The 27,215-nt window shown below is 38.0% G+C and overlaps 2 protein-coding genes across 2 annotated transcripts in view; one reads left to right on the top strand and one right to left on the bottom strand.

The window, feature by feature from the left end:
* NECAB3 (N-terminal EF-hand calcium binding protein 3) overlaps nt 1–27,215 on the bottom strand; it is a gene marked incomplete at both ends in the record, with an annotated part of 104,335 nt that overhangs the window by 10,371 nt on the left and 66,749 nt on the right. Inside the window, 2 exons of the mRNA XM_081324736.1 lie at nt 22,759–22,856; nt 24,445–24,470. Of these exons, the coding sequence (XP_081180862.1) occupies nt 22,759–22,856; nt 24,445–24,470 (124 nt within the window). The remainder of the gene's footprint in view (nt 1–22,758; nt 22,857–24,444; nt 24,471–27,215) is intronic.
* ACTL10 (actin like 10) lies at nt 19,253–20,332 on the top strand (the record flags this gene model as incomplete). Its single annotated transcript, XM_081322444.1, has 1 exon — nt 19,253–20,332. One exon carries the CDS (start codon nt 19,253–19,255, stop codon nt 20,330–20,332), a length of 1,080 nt encoding a protein of 359 aa, XP_081178570.1.

Genomic DNA, 27,215 nt, shown 5'->3' with positions numbered 1-27,215 from the left:
TTAAATGAATAATAATAGTTGATTAATCTACAGATTGTGTACATTTCTAATTTAGAAATTTAATTCATCAATAAATCTTTTGATGTTTTATCTTTCCTAATTCATGAACATTATAATAGTAATAAAAAGACAACAAAGTACCCAACTATATTTTTTCCTACACGATTAAACTTTTTATTTGCCATTTTCTATTTATGAAGATATAATATGAACCTTAGTGCCTAATTAAATAGGAATAGCAATTGTTTTCATTTATTAAATGGAATTTATATTAATGTAATAGAAATTTCCCATATGCTCGAATTTTAAAGAGTTACATTATGTAAGACACAGAACATGGGGAAAAAATATAAATCATAGGATAGGCTCTTAGCAAATAAATTAATTCATCTATACAATGCATTCATCTCCTAAACTGATATTAACAACTGTGTTCTGGAAAAAGATACTGAGATAATAATGAGATGTTATAAGTCAGTTGAGAAAGAATGAGACTGTCATCCAGGAGACTTAGTCTTCAATTTTATCTCTGCCAAAGTATATATTTTGCTTTGGATTAATCAGGAACTATGAGACATTCTGTATTTGTAATTTGGTCAGGATCCATAGAGCTACTTAGTTTCTGCAACAAAATTGCAAAATGGCTGTTGCTTGCACTTACTGTAAGGCAACCTATACAATAATAACAATAAAGATTGACAGTAATTAATGAAAAAGAATAATAGAGAAAAAGGAAATGGTCTGTTATTGCATCTTTACAGAGGATACTATTATTATTGCTACTAATTTTCATCAGTGTATTTATTTTCCAAAGCACCAGAAGGCAAGACAAGAAATAACAGTTGAAACTAATCAAGGAGAGGAGCAACATGGAATTAAGGACAAACTTCCTAACAGTGAGGACAATTAACCAGTGGAAAAGCTTGCCTTCAGACATTGTGGGTGCTCCATCAGACTGGACAGCCACTTGTTTGAAATGATATAGGGACTCCTGCTTGAGCAGGGGGCTGGACTAGAAGACCTCCATGCTCCCTTCCAGTTCTATACTGATTGATATTGATTGATTACAAAATAGAAACAACTGAAAGCTGAATTAACACCAGAAAATTAGACCAAAATGTACACATGGAAAAGTACCTAGAAGCCTGCTAAGTAGCTTGATCTCTGATAGTTATTATCTGGGTGAAAAATAATATAATACAACCTGGACAAGACCTGGCAGGGTATGGAGGAGAACGTTTTGGAGGGCAAGAGTGTGAAGCAGTGTGAGTAATACTGTGATTGTGATGGGCAGACTGAGGTATGATGGAAAGAGGAAGAAAAGTTGCTGAATCTTGGCAGAAAATATTCCACCAAAGGATAGAAGCAGCAATAGAGGAAGCATGTTTCTTGAGTTTTCATCAAGACTTTTAACCACTATACTATTTCAACTTCCAATGGCAGACTAAAATATATTGATTATGCCATCAGCTTATGCAAATGTTTAGAGTAAAACTAGTTGGCTATGTAAACTGCCTGCCCTCTAATTTCATGGCTGCCACTCATGATTGATGATCAGGAACTTTAGAAAATACCACAGTTGAGGATGATAATGAGAAAATGGAAATAACATTTGGACATAATAGAAACTAGGTAAAGGTAAAGGTAAAGGTTCCCCCGCACATGCATGCTAGTCATTTCCGACTCTAGGGGCCGGTGCTCATCTCCGTTTCAAAGCCGAAGAGCCAGCACTTGTCCAAGGACGTCTCCGTGGTCATGTGGCCGGCATGACTAGACGCCAAAGGCGCACGGAATGCTGTTACCTTCCCACCACAGTGGTCCCTATTTTTCTACTTGCATTTTTATGTGCTTTCGAACTGCTAGGTTGGCAGAAGCTGGGATGAGTAACAGGCGCTCACTCTGTTACAGAATAGAAACTAAGGAGGCAAATGGTCCCACATAACTGTGAATGAGGAAGACTAACTCCATGATTTTTTTTTTAATTCCATTTATATCCCGCCCTTCTCCGAAGACTCAGGGCGGCTTACAAACTTAGCAGATTTTATTTACGCAACATAGCAATTCTACCATTAATGTATTTCTTTTTGCCATAGTAATCATTCTTAATTATTTAAGATGCTATAAACCAAGAGCCTTACTGTATATTAGGTTTAAGAATAAATAGTGACAAGATAGCAACAATGAATATGGACAGTGTGCTGTAATTAGAATTATTCCCTAAAAATCAGCCCCTTAGTCAAAGTTTTAGAATATTTGTTTGCAAAGGTTAATTGATTAGCTAGAATGAAGCCTAAGGCTTGAAACCAAATCTAAAACAAGTGTATTTATTTATTTATTTGTATTCCACCTTTATTATTTTTACAAATAACTCAATTCAACACAGCTTCTTTCTTCTGTGATTCCCACGACCACCCTTTGAGGTGAATTGTGCTGACACAGAGTGACTGGCCAAAGGCCAGGATGTAACATACCTGCACAAGAGGTGTCTGTGTATAAATATAAACATGAACATGAATATGAATAAAGACGATTAGGACCAGATGAATTATAAAATACCAAAAACTATTCTGAGTTAAGGAATGGAGAAAATGCCAAAGCACTCACAATGAATTTCAAGAAGAAAAAAGGGAGGTTTTTCCACAAAGAAATTTTGCCCCATGTAATTTCTTTGAAGATGTTCATCAATCATTAGCATTTGTCTATTAATTTTTCTGAACTCCTTTATATTCAATGGAAAAAGGAGAGATAGAGGAGGAAGATGTCTCTTGATTTATTTAAAGCCAAGCAGCAAATGGCTAGCTCCAGTATACTTCAGCTGTGACCACAGGAGCTTTTCATCCTGCTATTTTTAGCCTTATAAATATGCTAATTGATCCTTTCTTCCACCTTCTCTCTGCTTTCAGAATTCTATTTGTTGGAAATATGATAAACATACATTCCAGCAGTGGATACATAACAATCCTAACTCACAGAAGCATTTATGAAATTGCTGCTTTTTATTATTACTGGTGGTAAAGAAATGGAGAATGCCAGGGAAATTAATGAAAACTCAAACAACACAGGAAATGTTATGTGAATGCATGTGACAGAATGTGGGTGTCTGGAAAAGTGGTATTTTACTTGGATATTTAATATGCTGTGGGTGGGTGCTGTGCGTAGACACCATGGAGTACAGGCGGACAAAATAAAACCATGGAAGCAGGAGCATTTTACAACTTCCTTGTAATTTTCCAATTGGCTTTGCTTTATTGGAAATGACAATCACATGACCTCATCTCACTGTGATGTTGTAATTGTGACACCAAGTGCCGAGATCATAATCACATGACCCTGGGAATGCTGTGATGGCTGGAATTCCAAGCCTGATTATAAATTCTATGCCTTCGTTAACTTTCAATGGTTCTGAACAATCTGCACTATATATTTTGGTAGACATTTGTAATACATTTGGTATTACAAATGTCTAAAAAAGCTCACTTTTAAATATTTGACAGGTCAACAACCCCATTTGAAGATGTCAGTGTGCCACATTACAAAACTATTTATATCACTAAAATGCAAGATATAAACACTGTGTGCCTGTCTGTATATACAATGTGTGTGTGTGTGTTAGTCCCTAATGCTCCTTAATATTGGCCAGGTTGATTGGAATGGCTAAGAATTGAAATGTCACAATATTGTTAGGTTTATAGTTTATCCATTTCTAGTGTATGTGATCCATAACATCAAGCTCGAAACAAATAGACTCTTACTCTGAAATGGACTTATTGGAAGAGACTCATCATTATTTATATACATGATGTTCTAATCCCTGACACAGTAACTGTGCACTAAAAAGAACTCCAGTTTTCTGTTATCAGTCAGTTATTATTAGAAATATTTCTATCATATCCAGCCTGCAAAAATCCAGATGACTATTTGATTAATTGCTTCATTTGTGAATAAGGGATTACCGTATTTCCTCAAAAATAAGACCTATCTTGAAAATAAGCCCTAGCCTGATTTTTACATGGACGATGGGGAGTGGGGATGGCTTTTGCTGTGGGGCTGACCTAAGTTTTTACGGCAGACAAATGCAGATCTCTGGGGGTTAGCATAGAACCCAAAGAGAAACTTAAGGGCAGGAAAGGCATGGGCTTCCATGAACGCTAAAAGTAAAGAGGGGCAGAGTAAGTTACCTGAGGGAGAGGCAGAGGCAGAGGCATAAAATGGCTGCAGGGTGGTCGGTTTCACCTGCCACCACCCAGGAACAAAGCTTCTCAAGCAGCCCTGAGGAGCTCGGTCAGCAGAGTCGTACCCGCTTGCATGAAGCAACAGTCTTTTTGGGTGGTCTCCGTTCCAGCCGGAACAGCAATTGCTTGTCTGTACTTTCTCACTGCCCTGCATCAGCCCGAATCTCCCTACTCTGTTCTGGAAATGGCAATCCTGTTTTCTGCCACTTCTACTCCCGGCGTTGTGTTCGTCCTTCATATGAAGCTGGAGCTGGGCAAGGAAGGCCAGGTTCCCCTTCCCCCATGGTTCTGAAAAGCCGTTGAGGTTTTGTGTGGAGGAGCAGATCTGCTTCCTGCAGGGCCGGGCTGGCCTGGTGCATGCTGAGGGGGCTGGACTCACACATACTGGTACACTCAGCTTCTTACAAAAATCATATGGTAGCTACTGTATCCTGAGCTGATCAGGAAGAAAACATGCATGCTCTGGATTTTAAGGCAGAAAAGTGAAGGAAGGGGGCAATTTCAAAGGCCCTGGAGAAAAAGAACAAAGCTTTTCTGTTTGCCATCCAAAGTGGGTGCCAAGGCCAACCTGGCAGGAAGCAATCTGCTCCTCAAGAGCTTTGCAGAACCATTGGGAAAGGGGAGACTGGCCTTCCTTGCCCAGCACCAACTGGCATAGTTTTCCTGGAGCTTAGCATGGAGGAGCAAAACAGAGGCCAGGGGACAACCCGTACATCAACCCGGGGCTCTGTTCTCGGCTGCAGAGGCCATTCCTGAAGGCCTCTTCTGGCAAAACGGAGGCCAGGGGACTATGCATGGGAGAGGTGGCAAGCGGCTGAAGAAGAAGTGGGATGGTGGAGGCCACACAAGCTCCTGCTAGTCAGGGTTGTTGGTGCCACTGCTGCGAAGCGAGACAGTGAACAAAATAAGACATCCCCTGAAAATAAGACCTAATGCCTCTTTTGGAGGAAGAAAAAAAAATATAAGACCAGATCTTATTTTGGGGGAATTAGATTAGATTTATTAACTACTACACAACCTATGACTATTAGGTCATCTTTTCAGAGATATTTTCTCAACGCCTTCAAACAATGACAGAATTTCTAATGTGCTCCATTTATTGAAAAAGTTAGGATACATTCAGAGAAGTATTTGCCTTGAAAATAGGCTGTGTTGCACTGTATAGCAAAGTCAAACATCAGCACAGGAAATGTTTTACGACATTTTGTATTATGTCATAAACTGTTTTATGATAACTTTTATATTATAAAATGTTTTTAATGTAAAAGTTGCTGAAATTTCAATTCCAGAATCAGATTTTGGACTCATTCTATAAGTTAACCCATTTAGGGTATCTTGGTTCAAAAGGTATTGCCCTATGATGCACCATTTTCCTCAGTTAATAGTTATGGGAACAAGACTTTTAGTAGTATACAGATTAATAAATTGAATTATATTTGTATGTAGAGTAGACTTCACCTTTCCTTCTGTGCTATCACTGACTGAATCAGAAAGAGTAAAACCACCAAAAATGTTTGTCTCCAGTTCCTAAATTGGATAGATGATCCTGAAGAAAATCAGATTTACAATATCAAAAATGTTCATGCTCCCTCCCTTCCTCTAAGTCCCTCCTGAGGTCATCCATGAGACTAACCAATATATATGTCTGTCCAATGACTAGATCTGAAACAAGACTGCCATTGGTCTGCATAATCTATATCCTTCAGAGTCCTCTGTAACTGAAGCTCCACTATTTTCTCAACAACCTTCCTCCAAAATGGAAAGTTTGATGGAATCATCCCGTTCCATAGGATCTAATATGCTCCTAGGTTCACAGAACCTTCTCTTCCACTAAAGAAGCATTGATTATTGCCTGATTCCAATTTCCAGCCTGCTTTAACCAGCCAGGTAGGACACAGTCCAGTGCAAAAAGTGGACAGCTAAGACCGCAGAGAATTCTGTTTATTTTTCAAATTAATCAGATTCAAGAACCACCCAGAAAGCATTACAAGATATTACTTGCAGCAAAGGAGAATGTGAATTCTAGGTCTGCCTTAGACATGAAAGTCAGGTGACTTTACAGTCACGTTCAGCACAATTCGCTGTGCAGGGGAAAATAGGAGAAGGAGCATTAGGAATATTCGTCCCCTTGGGTTACTAATAAAGGTGGGATAAAAACCACTCACCCATCCACCAACCATCCAACTAAATAAATAAATAAGTAAAAACAAATCCCCCAATTTCTTTTTGCATCAATCTAGTGCAGGCATATCAAACTCATGAAGTCACATGATGTCACGTGATGTATTGTGACTTTTCCCCCATTACTGGCAATGGGGTGGGCGCGGCTTTGGCATGATGCATCCGGCCCATGGGCTGGCAGTTTGATATGCCTGATCTAGTGGCTGTCCATGTTTTTGCAGCCCATATTCAATTAATCTTACTGAATTTTCAGAGTGACAAAAAAGATCTGAGTATGAATGCTAATATACCATAATGTATATTATTCAGTTTACTGTACAATCTATACAACTAGCAGTAAACAAACAAAACACAGCCTCATATATAAAACATCCAATGAAAACATTTAAATCATTTTAACTAATTAACTATGCACAGAGTGATATTTTCTACACAGCAGCAGCTGCTGTATATTTCAGACTTAAACATTCTGATCGGGATAGTTTTCCCAACTCTAAGCTTAGCAATACATTAAAATATCATTGTATTTGCCTTTTAAATTAGTGGAGGCCAGGCTATTACAGAACAGTTGAAAAATATGATGAAAAATATTCAAGAAAAGGATAAAGGATAAAGTTTTATCCGCAATTTTTTTTACTGGGCTTTATCACAGATATTACCGTTGTGGACACTAAGCTGATGTTGAATTTAATTACGGCAGCGAGACTTTTAGTAGCGCAATATTGGAAGAAGGAAGAACTGCCGACTATAGAAGAATGGACTTTAAAAGTTTCCAATTTGGTGGGAATGGCAAAGATTTCAGCATATTTGAAAGACCAATCACAACAGAGATATATTGTGGAGTGGAGAAGATGGATTGATTATATCCAGAATAAATATGGGACTAAAAATTTTCACTTAGCATTTGAATAAGTAGTGGATTTATATGATGTATAACTAGCTTGTAGTTATTTTATTAAGAGTTAAAGTGTGATAGAATTTAATATTTTATTGTTGTTTCCATATTTTAGATTATGTTTGTTTGTATTTTTATACCCTGTATTTAGCTCTGGGAAGTCGGGGAGGGGGGGAGAGGGGAGGGGAGAGTTGGGGAGGTTTGGGGAGAGGGGAGGGGGAGGGGAGGGGTTTTGTATTTAAAAATGTACCGTAAAACTTTTCAATAAAAAAAAAGAAAAATATAGGAACCGAGCTGTCAGCTTCTGGGAATATGAAGCTTAGAAGTGAACCTTGGAATAAAACACTGTTCCTTATTTTAATTTGTAAAATGTGGAGGGTTGGCTTGATGTTCTTTTTTCTAAATTATCCAGCTTTTTGTTGCTGTTCAACAAAAAAGAACCCTCTCCAGTCTCCAGATACATTGGGACCCTAATCAAGAGCATCATTCCGGGAAGGCCATTTAGTATAGTTTAGCTATGATTACAGCCTTAAAGGGCTTGGTAGTATACATCTCAACCATTGTAAGATCATCTAGTGAAGTTGCGTGACATCATAATTGTTCCTGGTGTTAGAGCACCTGGTTCAGATACAGCTGGTAGCAACATTGCTACAATTGCTTCCCAAGGAGGAAAGTCCACTAATTTGGTGGCATGATGGGAAATAACACCTCCCATAGGAATGTTAAAAAAACTAAGTCAGAAAAGATCATAGACCAAGAAAAACACAAAGAAAAAAGAGGACTTGTCATTCTCCTTAAAAAAGACCAGGCCACTGTAAGTACCAGCTGACCTATTTATTGAGAGTTTTTCAGATGTATTATTTCTAGTTTTTCATAGCCTCCTCAGAAGACATGAAGTGATGGGATACAGCCGGTTCACACCACTTCGGCAGAACCAGTAGCTAATTTTTTGTCGCCTAGGCCTAGAATGGACTTCCGGAAGTGGCATCTACACAGAGAACCAGTTGTTCACATATTTGAATCCCACCACTGGATACATGGATTTCAATTCCCAGAATTCACCAACCAACATGTCTGTATTGAGAATTCTGAAAGGTGAAGTCTTTATTTCTAGAGTCGTGCACCTTGAGAAAGCATTGTAACATTGGCCTAATCAGAGCAGAAAATTATCACTGCTGTTGGAGGGGATATGGTTGGTTACTGTGGCTGAGAATGTCTTAAGTGATGAACAAAAATCTCCATCAGACATATACTTTGTTGTATAGGAAAGTACATTTTTTCAAGCTATTTAGACTATGCATACAAGATTTGGGCTGTATAAATCCCTATTACCAATTGATGCAACAGAAATACAGAAAACTCCATGCTGCCATCTAGCCATTGTCCAGAACGTTGCAGATTGAATTTTAATCTTTCTGATTGTTTGCACTTGGCTTGCAAGTTTTGTTGCCTTTTGCATTTCATGACTCTTACCTATATTTAATTTTTTGAGATTGACCTTTCTCTTGGAAGTTTCCGTTGAATAGGAAGTGCAAAATAAATAATAAACTTGTGTATTTGTGCTGTTCAGTAAGTGAGATAGGCCCAGATCAGTTTTACTCAGCAAAGTATACTGTAGTTTCTGTAAAACAACTTAGCTTTGTCTTGATCAGAGCACTCGTGAGATGGAAACCATACAATTCACCCTTCCCAAGGCAAGAAGGCACAAGATTAAACAAAGAAGCAATATTGCTTATGTTACCTTTATACCATGCCTGGCATTTCCAGTAATTGGAAGCAACAGAGGATTCTCCTCTGCTTGTATAGCACATATAGAAGAATCTCTTTTGGCTACTGGAACTGCTAGAAAAAGCTACCAAGAGAAGCAATGTGGCTACTTTGCTATTAAACAAAGAAGCACATTGCTTGTGAAGGATTTTGCCTGAACAATGCAGCATATTGTACTATGTGGGCCTTCCCCAAGTGCAGCAAGTGTATTCTTTTAATGAAGCCCCCCCCCAAAAGCACTATAATATCACAGAAGGGCCTTTCAACATTTAGCATTCTCTTTTTCCTAGGTCTCTTCCAACCTGTAAAAAATAGCATTTCTAAATAGCAGTTGTTAATGATATGTTTCAATTTTCAATATCATTTTAGTTATAAGCATTACCTAACATTTAATACTCTGCCCACAAAACATAAAACAAAACTTTTATAAATCTGAAGTAAAAAGAACAAACTTTGAAACAGCATCACTAGTTTATCATGTAGCAAAGGAATAGATATCAGTTTGAATATTTAAAAACTATGAAACACAATCTAGACAAAATTAAGTAAGAAGGAAGAATACTGAAGATGAAAAAATATTGATTATTGGAAGACAAGTTAGAACAAGGCAGCTTATTTATTCAGAAGTTCATTGAAAAATAGTATTTAGGAAAGAATTTAAAAGGTGAATTGCCCTAAAAAAGTAGGCAAAGGTGTTTCTGGCTTGAATATTAATATTGCAGAAAATACAATGTTTAACCTACTTAAAATATTACAATTAACATGGTAGGACTGTTTGCGTGTCTTTTTCACTGGCACACAGTGTTTTCATGGGTAGTAAATGGATCAAATGATCTTATAAAAATAAGCTGCAAAGTTTCTGGAGGATCTGAGTAAAGTGTGTGAAAGACTGTGTAATATTCTGAAATCACCCGCTGCTCAGCAAACAATATAGAACACAAACTATATCTGTAACATGATATAGTTTAAGCATACATTTCATATATATGGACAAAACTGAAGGTGCCTGAAAGGCCCCATGGTATGGTAATCAAATAGCGGTAAAACTGCAGTCATGTGATACTATTCAGATGTTTGCTCTGCAAAAATTTAAAACATTTCTTAATTTGTCTGATTTTAGTTGTTATTTCTTTTTTTAATAAAAAAGCTGTCTTTTTCTGTTCATCAATAAGGTGGGGAAAGTTGAGCTCAAGTACTCCACTCTTACATCAATCTTTCATACTTTGCCTGCATTTCATATACTACAAATGAATAATCTGAAATAGAAAACTTTCCAGCTTGATTCAATATGAATCTTTCTGTAGAAGTTTCCAAAAGATAGAACTCTTGGAATGGTATTTGCTCAAAACACCCCAAAGTCACAAACACACTCCCTCCAAGCAGTGGTGGCATTCAAATAAATGAACAACCAGTTCTCTGTGTGGGTGCCGCTTCAGGAAGTCCATTCTGAGCCTGGGCAACAAAAAATTAGCTACCAGTTCTCCCGAACTGGTGTGAACTAGCTGAATCCCACCACTGCAGGCTACAGCACGAGTTCTGTTCTATACGTGCATGTTTAATATAATGTTATTCTAGATCTTTATCTACTGTATAGGAATAGTTAAACGACATTTTAATACTTTGTACTCATGCTATGTAGACCTGAAAGAATAGGTTAGGGATAGATTATCCACCCATTAATTAAGTCTAGTGGTTTTCTAGCATCAGGCTAGAAAATGGGAAACTATGAGTTCAAGTTCTTCCTTAGCATGAAAGCCTGCTGGGTGGCTTTGCACCAGTCACTCTCTCTCAGCCCAACCCACCTCACAGGGTGGTTGTTGTGGGGAAAATGGGAGGAGGAAGTCATTGTAAAAATAAAAAAAGATGAGATATAAATAAAATAAAGTAAATAAAATAAAAAGTTGCTGAGAATCAAAAACTTCCTGGGAAATAGTCAAACTCATGCTATACCAGTGGCTTAAACCTATTTTTCTTGGATTTGGATTATATTCCTGTTTTCCTGCAATAGAGACCTATAGGCTCTTTACCTAGACTCCCCATTACAACAAGACATTTGTCCAGATTTGCATTACAGATTCTGTCGTTCTATATCTGCAAGGCTTTATTCTTCCTATATATTATTTCACTCTTCCTTTATAGAGCTAGTCTAATCATTTCCCATAAATTCCTCACCTCAACACTCCCAAATTTTCTCTGAATCACACCAGGTGATAGCACTTATCTTACTTAATTCCCAAAAAGTTAAATAGAATTGAATCTGGATTAGAGAGATTACAAGGAAATCCCGTGGCTGCAAACTAATTGGGAAGTAAAAATATCCAAGAAAAAGCAATGATAATTCATTTCCATAAATCTACCAAGAAAACTATCTGGACGAAACACCAAGTCAACAAGAACTCAGCTTAAGGAATCCTCTTTTTTTTTTTTACTCTGTGTGTCACCAAACCTAGAACTAAGATACTGGTAAAAAATATGCTAGATGAGATATAAAAAATCCTCCCAATTTCTAGAATCAGATTATAATGCAAACTAGTGGCTTTAAAGGTAAAGGTAAAAGGTAAAGGTTCCCCCGCACATGCGTGCCAGTCATTTCCGACTCTAGGGGCCGGTGCTCATCTCTGTTTCAAAGCCGAAGAGCCAGCGCTTGTCCGAGGACGTCTCCATGGTCATGTGGCCAGCATGACTAGACGCCAAAGGCGCACGGAACACTGTTACCTTCTCACCGTAGTGGTCCCTATTTTTCTACTTGCAGTTTTACATACTTTCGAACTGCTAGGTTGGCAGAAGCTGGGACGAGTAACAGGCGCTCACTCTGCTACACGGCACTTGGGATTCAACCCACCAAACTGCCGACCTTCTGATCGACAAGCTCAGTGTCCTAGCCCACTGAGCCACCGCGTCCCTAGTGGCTTTAAGAAGGAATTAAATATTGTATGAAATCTTATATAGCAGAAACAATTTCTTACTTCACCAAGTCATCTTCTGAGATGAGCCATGTACAGTATATGCACAAATCCGCATCTGTGATCCTGCAAAATACAGATTAATCTGATGCATCTGTAAATAAAGGTCTGTTGAATTCAACCAGAATTCAGACAGTAGATTCTAATCTACCTTCTGCCTACCTCTGTCCTAGATTTTCTCATTATTTCTGCCATATGTTAATCAGAGCAATCAGATGTTAATCAGGGTATTTCCTCCCCCCCAAAATGTGAAAATAGCATGTTAGTAAAAAAACAACAACAGATTAGAGTCTAGACTCTATCTAGTGCAAAAAAGTGCCCAGTCTAAGCTGTAGCACAGGGTCAGAGAGAGGCTCACGATATCTGAGGAAAGAAGGGCATCATTTACTAGGAAGTTTCTGTTTTGCTTACAGGTCAAGGTAGTGCTGCTGCCTCCTCTTGGAAAACTGTCTCATGGTTCAAAAGTCCTCCCCCTGTTCTCCTTTCCCCTGGGAAACAGAGTAAATATTTACAGCCGACCAGAGCTGAGGGGCTGCCGTGGAGACAAAACCAGCCCCTCATTGCCATTTCCCTCAGCAGCACGGCGAGGAGGTGGAGATTGCGAAATGCGGAAGATGCGGAGACTGCTCACTTTGTTTTTCTTGGTCGAAGCGGAGAAATCAACAGCAGAGGGAGATTCAGCGATTGCCAAGAATAAAATCAAGCATTGGTACACCATACATCCAATAGGCATGAAGGGACAAACTGGCCTGTGAACGAACATCTTATGTTGCCAAATCAATGGCTGGAAATGAACACCTCCAAAACGTGGGAACGCAATAAACCACCTTGAGCATCTCAAAAGTCTTGTTGTATTTTGTATGCTCTCAAATGGGTGCTTATGTAAAAAACTCCTGAATGCATTGGGGCTTTTTCTCACGTGCATAGACTCTTGTATTTTGTTGACAGTTAATGGTAACATGACATAACATTCATTGTGGTCACTGATGCACTGCAACATAACAAACAAAAATTCCAAGGGGACAAAATTGAACCTTACTGCAACTACGTAGTCATGTATTAGAGGTATCAAAGATACTAAAAGTTAAATTGATAGAGTACTAATTAAAGTTATGCTTTAAAGGGGTACATTTTGTATGTTCCTACTTACTGGCATCCAAGAACTTCAGTTCAGTTAACATTATTAGAGATCAACAGCAGATGACAAAAGCTTGAAGATTCTTGAGAATTTTATTTCCTTTAGGTCTTTTCATATTGGATTTTATATTATGTGGTCTTTGGTGCTCTCTGAGCTTGGTTGTTTTCTTGCAGGTGTTTCATTACCAAACTAGGCAGCATCATCAGTGCTAGAAGGGAGAGGGGTTTGCTCTCATATACTAGTGGCTTGTCCTGTCACTGTTGGTGGGAGTGATTTCAGTGGTTCTTGATTAGACTGTTCTTTACTATTAGCTTGTTTGTCTGCATTGGTAGCTTTTCGATTGGGATATTTACTTCTTGATTGTTAATCTAATGTTAATCTTGATGTTTGGTGTTCTTGTTTCCTTTTTGGTTTTTTTAATTGTCTCTTTTGAAATCACTAAGCTCAGGGAGCACTGAGGACCCTGCAGTTCAACCCTGAGCTACAAATATTCTCTTCTATCAGATTTTATATTGTCTCATGGGACAAACAACTATTAGTGGCTTCAAAGGCAGGATGAGGAGGATCAACAAATAGAGATTCACTCTAGAACCTATGGAGATGTGGCTGCACAAACCATCAAATATTTCAAAATGTATAGGTGTGTTTTATGAAGACTCTTTTTGAATTCTTAAAATAGCTATGACTTTTACCAGGCTCATATGTTACCTGCGCTACACTAAAGGGCCGGCGCACTGTGTCTGCTGCTGGACACTGTTGGGCCTCATGTGCTTGGTGCCTCTTGTGTGCATGCCATGGAGCAGGGCATCCGGCCGGGCTGATCACCCTGATAGCGTGTTTCCCCCAAAATAAGTCCTAATGCGTCTTTTGGTGTAAAAAAAAAAAGACTGGGTCTTATTTTTGGGGAAATACAGTATTACATTAATTGAAACACAATCCACCAGATTAGAAATTGAATTATGTTAATACAGGTACTCCTCGACTTACAGCGGTTCATTTAGTGACTGTTCAAAGTTACAACAGCACTGGAAAAAATGACTTATGACCATTTTTCACACTTATGATCGTTACAGCATCCTCAGGTGATTTACACTGAGACGCTTGACAACTGACTCACATTTATGATGGTTGCAGTGTCCTGGGATCATGTGATCACCTTTTGCAACCTTCTGATAAGAAAGTCAATGGGGAAACCAGATTCACTTAACAACCGTGTTACTAATCTAACAAATGCAGTGATTCAGTTAACAAATGTGACAAGAAAAGTTGAAAAACATAAATTTTGGGCTCAATTGTAGTCATAGGTTGTGGACTAACTGTGCAGAGATCTAATATTTCAATAAATATCCAAACTACCTAACACACAAATTCACATTTCATCCCACTTTGATTGCAGGATTCTTACATTTTATTTCAGTTTTTATAAGAACAGCTAGGCAATTGCAAATTGATTTGTAAATTTATATATTCTGGATATAAGATTTGTAGCTGTCAGGGACAAAGAACAGGTGATGATTAAGAGACTGTGCCTTACTTGAGATTTTGGAATCCAAAGCATTTTATACCCATTTGGGTTAATGCACCTCAGGTATATATTACGTCTCGAGCACAACAGTTCTTACATAGAGTTCTTAATTTTCTAGAAGAGAAGCTGAATTTGAAGATGCCAGCATGTGTTTCATCATCTAGATCCTGAGCAGAGAATTGGACTAGAAGACCTCCAAGGTCCCCTCTGACTCTGTTATACTATCACTGAAAGATGGTACTTTTTAAAAATAAACAATAAACTATAGATTCCATCAACTCACAGGGGTCTTCTCTGTGGTTAAGGCTCAGCCAAGACATTTTGCTGCCTAAGGCACAGTAGAAAATCTCCTATTCTCCCCAAGTTAAGATGCTCTTGATCCTAAATTAGGCACACATGAAGACCCTACCTCAAAATGTAACTTTCCATTTCTAACAGCAAAAACCTAGTGCTAAAAAAACATTGTAGATAACAATTTGTTGCCCTTCTGTGACATTCAATATTTACCTTTCTAGGCAACTGCCTTGCTGATTTAACAGTAACACTAGGCCTGCCAGAGGCCTGATCAATGCATAAGCTTCTCTATTCATTTTTAATTGGTTTTTGCATCCAATGCAAAATTTTACAGGTGCCATTTTCTAGAAATCTCCTCACATCTACAGTAAAAGGACAGACCACGAATAATGTGATTGTGAAAAAACTATTCTGCAGAAATTCTGTTGCAAAAAGATTGTGTATACACAAGCATGTATGTTCTGCATTTTTGTGGAAAGAGGGAAAGATAGGCATGTATATCCTGAGGTGTATCATAAGGAAAGAATATATATTTCAAAATGGAAATGCATATATATGTAACGTATATAAACGGTATGTTTGCCTGACCAATGTATTGCTGAACCTATTTGTGCCTTCCTTTTTCCCCATACACTTTATTAGCCAAGGATTAACAGGGCTCCTCAGCCAAAAAAAAAAATATGCCTATCTATGCCATAAAATTCTCTAGACACATGGCTACAGTTGCAATGTGCTTTGATCTCACCTGGGACTTGACAAAGACTGGTAAATGGAGGCTGGGCCACTAAAATTTTTGACAAGGTCTCTGATGATATTTTTGTGTGGATAAAATGAGCTAAAGAGCATTGTGGTCCAGAAGATTTGCAATTGTTTGAATAATTGTGCTTGTTAAAGGTGCTGCATCACTCTAACAGAAATAATAACTGAAGTCCTGCAGAGCTCCATTGTCAGCTTGTGCTGGTCAACAAGTTTATAACTTGATAAAGATAGAATGGAAAGGGATGGGATTGAATGGATACTTATTATATTTGTAGTTGATATAAAGTAAGGAGATCAGCTAGCAATTTGGAGGGTAAAATCTTGATTTCAAATGATTCTGGCAGGCTTGACTGCTGGATCAAATCCAGCAGGCTGATGTTCAATGGTGTCAATATAATGCAATGTCTTGACCTATAAGATTCTCTTGCAACTCATCTCTCTCCCTTCTTCTCTCCTGCCCTGCCCCCCAACACAATTTTCAAGCTGTTTCTTCTGACTGAAGTTCACTGCATTACGGACTGCTCCTACGCAATTTATAAGTAGATGGAAATAAATAAGAAAGTAGTGGGGACCAGTTTATGGAATGCCAACTATGACACATGGAAGCCTTTCCTCTTTACTTCCTGAGACATTTCATTATTTTATAACTGGTTTTCATGTTATTATCTAGATCATACTGATAATATCGCCACCGTTTCTAATGACAATATGAGTGAATATGGTAATGATATAATTATATTATACCTGGCTTTTTAAAAACAAAAATATGATTTTTCATTATGAAATATTAAGATTGGAACTAAACATTGGGATTTATTGTATATCCAAGCTTTCCATTAAGTTAACAGCTCAGGTTTGCATAGATACCAGACCTTTTCTGCATTTTTCCCACAAGAAGCCTGTGGAATAAGCTGGACTGAGATAGAGAGACTGGCCAAGGATTCACTCACTGAATCCTCGACTGAGGATGAATTTGAATCTAGGTCTCCCCTGTCCTAGTCTAACTACTACATTACTTGATTTTTTACTAGTTTCTGAATAGGAGTCTACCTGGAAATCCTGGAAAGAAAAATGTTCTGATTGTTGTGAAGAAAAGATGGGGAGCAAGCTAGCTGGATAAAAATAACACTGTTGAGTCAGATGTCAAACAGAACTAATATGTTTGAAATATGTATAAAGAGAAGGGAAAGAAGGCATGATAGAATCTGATGACATCATAAAAGTGAATTTTTGAGGGGGAAAACCAGTGGAATCTAAGAATTCCTAGTGAGCTTGAATATCTTCATCCACCAACTACTGATTCTCAGTTTGGCCAGCATCTGTCCCAAGGTTCTCTTGCCTAGAGGTTTCCAGGAGTGTTGTTAAAGGTTAGTGAGCAGATTCGTGGATCAGAACATATTCCATCCCTTATCAATTACTACATTACAAATGCTGTGAAAATTGTTAGGAACTTGAATATCAAGAGACATTGATATTAACAACACTGAGAGAATGAGAGTAAAGAGGTCGGCTGAGAGTGTGAATATATAAATCTGTTCAAACAAGGATGCTCTAGAAAGGTACAATAACACTCTGTTCATGTATGAAAAGTATAACCCAGTGCAACAGATACAAACAAGTTTTGAGCAATCTCTGTTAAGAAATTATGGCTGAGATTTCTGGAGGTCAGGTAGGAAGAAAAATTGTTTCCAGCAATCTTAGTCACCTGTTGTGTTTACTTGTATATTCTAATAGTTAAATCTCACCTAAACTCAGCTGCCTCTCATCGGTCCTTCCTTGGCTTGAGGAAGGTATCAGTTCCAAGCAATCTGGCCTCATAAACCAGCTCTCCTGAACTGTTCAGCTTGCCCCTCCTCTACACATTGCCAGTAATCTCCATGTGGATTTAGCAAGAGAAGAAAGATTGTTTAAGCCCTACAATAAAACCAGGACCTAAGAAAAGGAGGCCACATAGACTCCACTTTCTCAGATTCTGATGGGACAGAACTGTCCTTTTCCACAAAAAGACCTTCCAAAAATAACACAAGAGTTCTTTAAGTCTCACAAAAATATTTGGAAGGAAATACAGGATGCAATAACATATGGGCGAGATAGAGCCTGCATTTATACAGATCTCCTGGGCATTTAGAAGTAGCATGCAAGATTTTTGTCATGGATTTTCCTCAGTGGTGGGATTCAAACATGTGAACAACTGGTTCTCTGTGTGGATGCCACTTCCAGAAGTCCATTCTGGGCCTGGGCAACAAAAAATTAGCTACCGGTTCTGCAAACTGGTGCAAACTGGCTGAATCGCACTACTGATTTCCCTACATGTTCTCTGAAAATCATAACATTTTCTAAGAGTATTAAGGACTACTGTATGTCATGGATTTCAGTGATATTATATCATGAATACAAAATGAGAATATATTTCTCTGGATTGCTTGCAATGTTAGAAGGGCTTCTACGACGTGTCCCTCACTCATATAGCATTGGGTGTTGTATCTGTAACTTGTAAAAATTATAGCTGTACTTTACTCCAAAGGTAAATTCACTTGAGAACTTGAAATATGAACTATATTTTTATAACCTTTTTTATTCATCTGTAAAAAAACAAAACAAACCCTAATACAAAGGACCAAAAAACCCTCAGTTTTGCTAAGAATGATCAGTCTCTAAACTGATGGGAATATTACACATTATTAACAATGCTGACAAACATTATGTCAGTTAATGTTTCTTTGGTCTACAAAGAAACGTATCACTTTGCATTAAAAATATTTCTGTGCTATTATATCTGGTCCTGAAATGACATGTTTTTACTATTCTTTTATTTATATAATTTGTACCTTACTTTCCAGCAATAGTATTTCCCAAGCAGGTTCTGCTTTGTTTATCTAACCCATGGTGGTGAACCTATGGCACGCATGCCACAGGTGGCACACAGATCCCTCTCTGTGGGCACCTGTGCTGTCGTCCCAGTCCTAGGCCTTCAGCTAGGTTTTATAAAACCTTTTCGCTTTAGGCCTCTGCCTCCGTGTGCAAAAAAAAAAAGTTCAATCAATCAAATTTCAACTTCTCGCGGGGTGGGGGGAAAAAAGATCTCGCAAAGTTGGAATTGATTGATTGAACTTTTAGTCCCACCCAGTCTGCCATTACCACTGCAGCCACGCCCACCCAATGGGCCACACCCACCCGGCCCCCAACGATACATAAGTGGGTTTTGGGTTGCAGTTTCAGCACTCTGTCTCTAAAAGGTTCGTCATCACTGATCTAACCACTCATTAAAGCAGTCCCAATGGGAGCTGAAAACAATTTCCCCCTTTTCTTCAATGTTGAATATTTCTTCTATAGGATTGATATCCTGAGTTTCTTCCTCAATCAAATAGTGATTAAAAGCACAGCAGTTATAAGTCCCTGAGACAATAAATGCATTTTTAAAAGTTTGGTTTCTTTCCCCTTCTTTTATTTCCCATTGCTTTTCTCATTCAGGACATCAAAGAGGCATAGTGCAAGATTATGGAGAAAGTTGCACTTGTAGTAGACAATGGCAGCAGTTTCTGTCGATTAGGCTTTGCAGGTGAAGAAAAACCAAGAATTGTGATGAAAACTGCATCTCTTCCTCCTATCTATCATCCTGACTGTTCTCTCAGTGGTGAAAAATTGCAAACTCAGCCACTAAAGCATGGTATTATACTAGATTGGCAAGCCATGGAGAATTTATGGAGCCATCTCTTTTATTGTGGGTTGCAAGTTTCCACTGAGGACCATCCAATATTGACAAGTGATTCCCCTTCCTGTCCGACCACAAACAGAGAGAAGATGGCAGAGGTATTTTTTGAAGGGTTTAGTGTCCCAGCTTTGTATGTGGCCAATACAGGGTTCCTCTCACTCTGTTACTGTGGTAGAATTACTGGACTGGCTATAGAAGCTGGAGCAGGGATTTCCCATGTTACTCCAATATATGCTGGGCAAACATGTATGGAAGGTATCTATCGACTGGATGTGGCTGGAAATGGTCTCTGCAAATACATGCATAACTTGCTGCTAAACAGCTCAAACAATGTATATCTTCTTAGCACCTTGAACAAAAAGATGGTAACACAACTTAAGAAAAACTACTGCTATGTGTCTATGGACTACAAAAGGGATCTCCAAGAGAAAACTTGCCATGAACCTGTGAGCATTGAGGCCCCTGATGGGCACTTGTTAACTATAGACAAAGAACGCTTTTGCTGCCCAGAGCCATTGTTCAAGCCCCATCTGCTCAACCAGAGCTCTCCAGGACTTCATCATTTGGTCTTCCAAAGTCTGCAGAAGGTTCCGGATAAGTTCAAAGGAGACATCATTAATAATGTTGTGCTGTCAGGAGGTTCTTCATTGTTTCCTGGTTTTCCAGAGAGGATGTGCTTGGAACTGAATGCTTTATTTCATGGTAGAGAGTATTTTATTAAAATTCTGGCTTCCCCAAAAAGAAGTACAGCAGTTTGGCTTGGGGGTTCCTTGGCAGCCTCACTCAGCTCTTTCCAAAGCTTGTGGATGAGAAAACAAGACTATCAAGAGCACGGAGCAGCATATGTGCACAAGAAATTTAAGTAGGTTAAGATATGTTTCAATGACATTCAGATGACTATCACCCTAGTCATTAAAATAGAGCTATATAACAAGACATTAATGGGGAAGAGAATAAGAACACAGTTGTTCTCTATTTGTGACTGTATTTTCTATCCAACCAAAATTCTAAATATTAATATGAGCAGAGAGAAATCCATGGACAAAATAACTTCTATGCTGTCAATATTCAGAGAAGTATAATTTATGGCAATATTATTGTGTTAATATATTATGCAGTCAAGGTAGAGCCATATATTTTCATAACTGTTTTCTGAAGGTTGAAAAAGAAGTATCCAGCAAAAAACAAACTATTAACCCCAAAGCTACCTGAATATATTACTCTTTCATAATGGCAAGGAAATTCCTTAAAGAAGAAAACTCTTAGCTATCTTCATACTTGAATGGAGGCTCCTCCGATACAAAACAGTGTAAATATAAAATATTAAATATATAAACTTATAGCACATTCTCATTATTTCAAGAAAAAAAATCAATACAATTATGTGAAATCACACATTGGTATAGAACTAATGTAAATTAACATAGGATATAGATTTAGCTTCATTTAAATATTTTTATTATATGCTAGTTTAAGTTCCAGAGCAGCAATATTCGGCTACTGCAATCCAGATATATTGGATTACAATTCTCACAATATGTAGCTACGCTTAGGCCACTGAGTTTGAAGAACAATGTTTTAGTCTTTAGTCTTTCTGATTCATTCTATTTACAGTATATTCCAAAATTTGCTTTTCAGAATAACGGGATATTCTCGTACAGGTAGTCCTTAATCAGGTCAAACAAATGTTTATCCTACTCAAATAGGAAGGACATTACTCAGATATGACTTTTGCGTCATGCCTATCTTATAGAGGAATTTCATCAGAAGAAACATCAAAAATCTGTTATTCTTTCCTTTCCAATATATTCTGAGACTATCTGAAACAGTATTATTGGGTTTGGAATTGTTTTATCTTCCATTTGAGTTGATCTGTGATCCAGAGAATTAGGAGGAATGTTAAACATTTCAGATAATCAAAACAGATAATCTTCCATCAAAGTTTGAATATATATCATTGTCATTTTTGGAGTAGAATACGACGTTATTTAATTGGTCTTTTAAAGCAGGCCCTCCAATAGCCTTTTCAATTCCCAGAAGCTCCTCTGATAGACAACTTCTGAACTTACTATATGCTATTTTGGGGTTTGGGGGGATGGAGCTGGCTTTGGTTTAAAAAGAAAAATAGGTACTTTTAAATGTTGCCATTAGAACCCTTAAAATGCTTAGGCAAATAAAAACCTAGAAAATTGAGATCTTGGCCCCTTTGGAAACACAACCTTCAGCTTGCTGTGTACAGCCTAGTGTGATTCATTACCAACAAATGCAATGTATGTACGTAATTATGAACATTTTTCCTACCCCATTTACCAATAAAACTGGTATTGGCATGGAGAAAAAGAGAGAGATTTCATATTCTACAATTTTCTTTGTTCTTTTTTTCATTATGATTGGTTTCTCTTTTTGTGGTAAAGGACTGTATCTGGACTTTGAATTGTGTGTCAGTGTCTGCAGCACAATATATGGCAAGGCCCAAGAAAAAAAATGTGTAGGACCAAAGCCTAAAACTGATTTAATTTAAATAAATTCAGTATAACTGATAACTGTCCATGTAATTGCTATTCATTTATGTAACAATTTCATTTTTCCATTATATTATAAATTATGACCCAGTAGCAACATTTAGAGGAATTATGGAATTTATACCAACAAGTTTGGAAACCATATAGAGCTCTGAATTCATAGATGGTACATTCCTGTTCCAGGTTCATCTGAAAGATCAAATTTATGGCAAGCTAACATCCTACAATAACTCTCCATTTGGATTCCACAGCTATACAGTATGTGTTATTACTGTCTTATTGAGCCCACGTTATTTTTTTCATTGAATAAAAACTATCTGGAATCCACACATTTATCCTTTTCTATCAGTAGTAACCCTCTACAACTCAGTATTCTGAAAGCCATTCTCTTTCTTCTGCTGTCCAATACATGTTTTCTGAAATAAGCCTATACCTTAGTAGTTGTGCTTAGAAGTAAAAAAAAAAGCTGGGCCTTAGGTGTATGAGAGCAATTTAAAATAGAAAATTGATCCATTTTATATACTTATAAAAATTTGGATATTCTAAATGACCCAAAGGTTCTTAGCTAATTGCCTCTGTGAAGCTTTGTCCCAGGTTGGAATAAATTAAACTATTTTTTTCCCTTAATTGATCTCTGGAATACACATTCCCATGAGCACAATAAAGGCTTGGAATGTCCATTACATTGCACCAAGTATATTCAAAAGTAGGTAAAGGAAGCTAATTAAAGCCATCCATAAGAATAATATTGGAAAGAAACTCACACTTACCAATTTGGTTTTATCCATAGCTGATAAGACAGCCGTGTTGAGTTGCTCCAGAGCAGACAAAACATGTCTGTATTCTCCAAGATGTTCTGAGAAATAATCTGCAGCAGAAAGGAAGAAAATGCTTTTGTTACTGTACTCTGCCACACAACCACCCATTCCATTTTTAAGTCCTTCTCAAAATATTTTAAATACAACCTACAATTTTCCTACTCCATCCTCCCAGCTCAGGAAAATTCGGCGCTTTCAGGGAACACCTTGAGGCAATCACTACAATACTGAATTAAGCCAATAGCTGAGCAATGAGAAATGACAGCCAAGGTTCCTTCTTGCTGACTTTATTTCCCTCTTGTGAGATTTTTCCCAAGGTCCCATGAATTAACAAACAACCCCCCTCTCATCATGAAAAAAGAAGCAAGAAGTTTTCAGCATAGCACAAATTTAGCACACTCTATGAAGTATGTTTGCTAGTACTACAGCTTCTTTTTTTTAAGCTGGGCTGAGTGAAACACAGTTAGGAGGCAAACAGTCTGTAGTCCATCCGGTGAGAAAGCAGAATCTGACTAACACAGGGTGAACCTTGTTAGAATAAAAGCTTCATCAGGAATTAAAGCACCAAGGGGAAAAAAATATCTGGTTTTCACAGCATGGTAAGAAGGAGAGTGTTTCAGATTTTGCAGAGTATTAAACTGGTTGGCTGTCAATAGTTTACAACCGGCAGAGCCTGTATAATAAAATGGCCATGCAGAAAGGCTCATTAATTCAAAAACAGCATGCCATTTTATCCTCATGGTTTTAAAGCAATATGACCACAACTGAGCCCCAAATTTCTATGGTTAAGCCAGACATTTGTTAAGTGAGTTTTGCCCTATTTTATGACCTTCCTTGCCACAGTTGTTAAGTGAATTACTGCAGTTGTTAAGTTAATAATATAGTTGTTAAGTGAATCTGGCTTCCCCATTGACTTTGCTTGTCAGAAGATCACAAAAGGTGATAACACGATCCCGTCATGAATAGGAACCAGTTGTCAAGCATCTGAATTTTGATCACTGACCATGAGGATGCTGCAAAGGTCATAAGTGTGAAAAATGATCATAACTCACTTCTTCCCATATCATTGTAACTTCAAACAGTCACTAAATAAACTGTTGTAAGTAGAGGACTACCTGTATTGCATACCTGGGCATTTTATGGCCCACAGACCACATCCTTCAGCTATCCCTCTCTGGCCCAAAGGGTTGGCATTGGTGTTGGCAGGGGGTGGGATGCTGGGGGCAGGGCCATGGCAGCAGCCCTCCATAACAATCCCAGTTTCTCACATGGCTCCTTGGGAAGATTAATGCCCACCCTTATTATTTTTTATCTGTTAGATAATAGATAATGTTCCATTATCATATAATCTGTGTTTCAAGATCACAATCAATTTCTGTGGCATTAGAGAATAGTACAGGGCAGGTTCATAAATATGGCACTTTTTGAATGTGTCACAACTGAAACTCCTAAAATAATTTTGGCCAATGTGTTGGAAATTTTGGCAAAAATGGTCCAAGCACATCTCTAGGGCACCATACTGGAGGAAAGAACAAGCTTTTTGTCCAATGCAGAGAAGAGAAATAGATTGCATTTAAGAAGGGGCAAAAAATCCCACCCCCAGATATATTAAGGGAAGAGTACCTATTGAGTACTTACCACACAACTTCTCCGTCTCTAAATTGCTGTAGAAACACACAGAAAAAAGAAAATATTTTTATGAGATGATTAATAAGAGCTTGAGGGAAACAGTTTATAAAAGAAGGAAAATGGAAACTGACAATTAAGGTTGCTGACTTATCTTCATTTCAAGATTATAGAAACAGCATTATCTGAGGTCTTACAAAATATGTCATATGGTAGGCTTCAGTATTTTTCTGTTTAACTCTATAACATTTTGCAATATATAATTTTAAACATCAGTCTTATGGAGGTATTATTCAGACAATGTATCTTGCAATTACTATAGCGTACTATAAAATAGGGTAAGTCTGAATGGGCCCTGGGGAAGCCCTGAAATTATGGCACCTCTGACTCAACATTGTCTCTGCCAATTAGAGTTGTGGTCTAGAGTTCAGAGAATAGAACAGTCAGGGGAACACATGGGCAGAGGTCCTGCTTCTAGAAGGGAGGTGGACACTTAAAAATGTATCTCTGTGTGTGTGTTTGTGTGTGTGTGTGTGTGTGTGTGTGTGAGAGAGAGAGAGAGAGAGAGAGAGAGAGAGAGAAGGAGGAGGAGGAGGAGGAGGAGGAGGAGGAGGAGGAGGAGGAGGAGGAGGAGGAGGAGGAGGAGGAGGAGGATCTGCAAGTATAGCTTGGCACACAGACTTTAGGCCATCATGCTCTCCATCACCAGATCCTTCTATTTCTGTGTAAATAAGATGGGATCAGTAGACAGAGGGGAGATAGGAAGGAAGCAGAACAAATGAGGCTGATTGTCATGTTGAAATTCCCTTTTCTAAACACATAGGACAGTTTTTTCTCAGCCTTCTCATGATAGGGAAACTGCCTGTAAAACACATGCTCTGTTAAAGTACTTCTCCTATGAACCTTGCTTAATAACAATAACAACAACAACAACAACAACAACAAAAATTAACAGCAGCATGGTTACTGGTGGGACAATATTGGAAGAAGGATAGTTTGCCTACAATAGAAGAATGGGTGTTTAAAGTTTCGAATCTTGCAGAAATGTCTAAGATTTCTGCTTACTTGAAGGATCATTCACAAGAAAGATATATTTAAGTTTGGAGGAGATGGATAGATTATATTCAGAATAAATATGGGACTAAAAAGTTCCATTTAGCTTATGAGTAGATTTTAGAGGGATATTGTTATTAATTTTAGTGTTAGTACTTTGTATGTATTTATGTTAAAGGGGAGTTAAAGCACATTATGAATTTGGTTAATTTTATATTATGGATAGTCTTTAGCTAGAATATGATTATTATAATTATACCCTGTATTTAGCTCTGGGAAGTGGGGGGGAAGGGGGGTGGTTTGGGGTGGGTGGGATTTTGGGGAAAAAATAAAATAAAATAATAATAAAAAAACAACAAAAATAATGTTGGAAGGGACCTTGGAGGTCATCTAGTCCAACCCCCTGCTCAAACAGGAAACCCTATACCATTTCAGACAAATGGCTGTCAAGTCTCTTCTTAAAAACTTCCCGTGTTGGAGCCTTCACAGCTTCTGGAGGCAGGTTGTTCCACTGGTTAATTGTTATAACAGTCAGGAAGTTTCTCCTTTGTTCTAGGTTGCTTCTCTCTTTGGTTAGTTTCCATCCATTGTTTCTTGTCCTGCTTTGGGGAATAGCTTGACTCCCTCTTCTTTGGGGCAGCCCCTGAGATATTTTATTTATTTATTTATTTATTAGTTTTTATAAACCGCCCTTCTCCCGAGGGACTCGGGGCGGTGTACAGAGGAAGGAAGGTATACATTGGAATATATTGGAACACTGCTATCATGTCCCCCCTCATCCTTCTCTTCATTAAACTAGACATACCCAATTCCAGCAACCTTTTCTTATATGTTTTAGCCTCCAGTCCCCTAATCATCTTTGTTGCTCTTCTCTGTACTCTTTCTAAAATCTCAACATCTTTTTTACATCGTGGTGACCAAAACTGGATGCAGTATTCCAGGTGTGGCCTTACCAAGGCATTGTAAAGTGGTATTAGTACTTCACTGTGTTGGCTTTTTTGGCAGCTGCAGCACACTGCTGGCTCATATTTAAGTGATTGTCCACTAGGACTCCGAGATCCCTCTCACAGTTGCTACTATTGAGCAAGGTACCACCTATACTGTACCTGTGCATTTGGTTTTTCTTGCCTAAATGTAGAACCTTGAGGAAATATTTACTCAAAAGAAAGCCCATTGGGTTCTCTGAGATGGATTTTTTTGGGGGGAGGCTAGATAAGTAAATAGAGGACTCTGTACAGTACTCTCTCTTTCTCATTCTGCATACTGTTTCACAGAGTATGGGTTAGGCCACATTGGCCACATTGTAAGTTTCCCTCAGTGTCACATTTGGCTTTCTGTTACAGTAATAACTCTGTGCCGTCTGTTTCACTGAAAATAGATGCTTCTCATAGACCAATATTTTTTTAAAAAAAATAGTGAGAAAGAATATTAAAGAAGAATTATATTTCAGTGCAAAAACAATCACAAACATCAGAGGAGCCAAGATGGTGACTACTTCTGGCTCAACCCAACAACCTCCAAATACATTCAAGGACAAGAAGAGAAGAACCCACATCAGCACCTGCAATGTTACTGGAACATACCCTGAAATCTAACAAAGCAAAAAAGCAACCATAGAGGAACTAAAAATGTGAGCAATGGATCTACACCCCCAGGAACCCTTTTACCACCAAAGACTACAATAGTGCAGCACCCATTTACTTCCTCAGCTCTTCAAAGACTCTGCCCAA

The sequence above is a fragment of the Vipera berus genome (genome assembly GCF_964194415.1).
Source record: "Vipera berus genome assembly, chromosome: 3".
NCBI lineage: Eukaryota > Metazoa > Chordata > Lepidosauria > Squamata > Viperidae > Vipera > Vipera berus.
The sequence above is the reverse complement of the archived record's forward strand: the minus strand, read 5'-3'. Positions and strand labels throughout refer to the sequence as shown.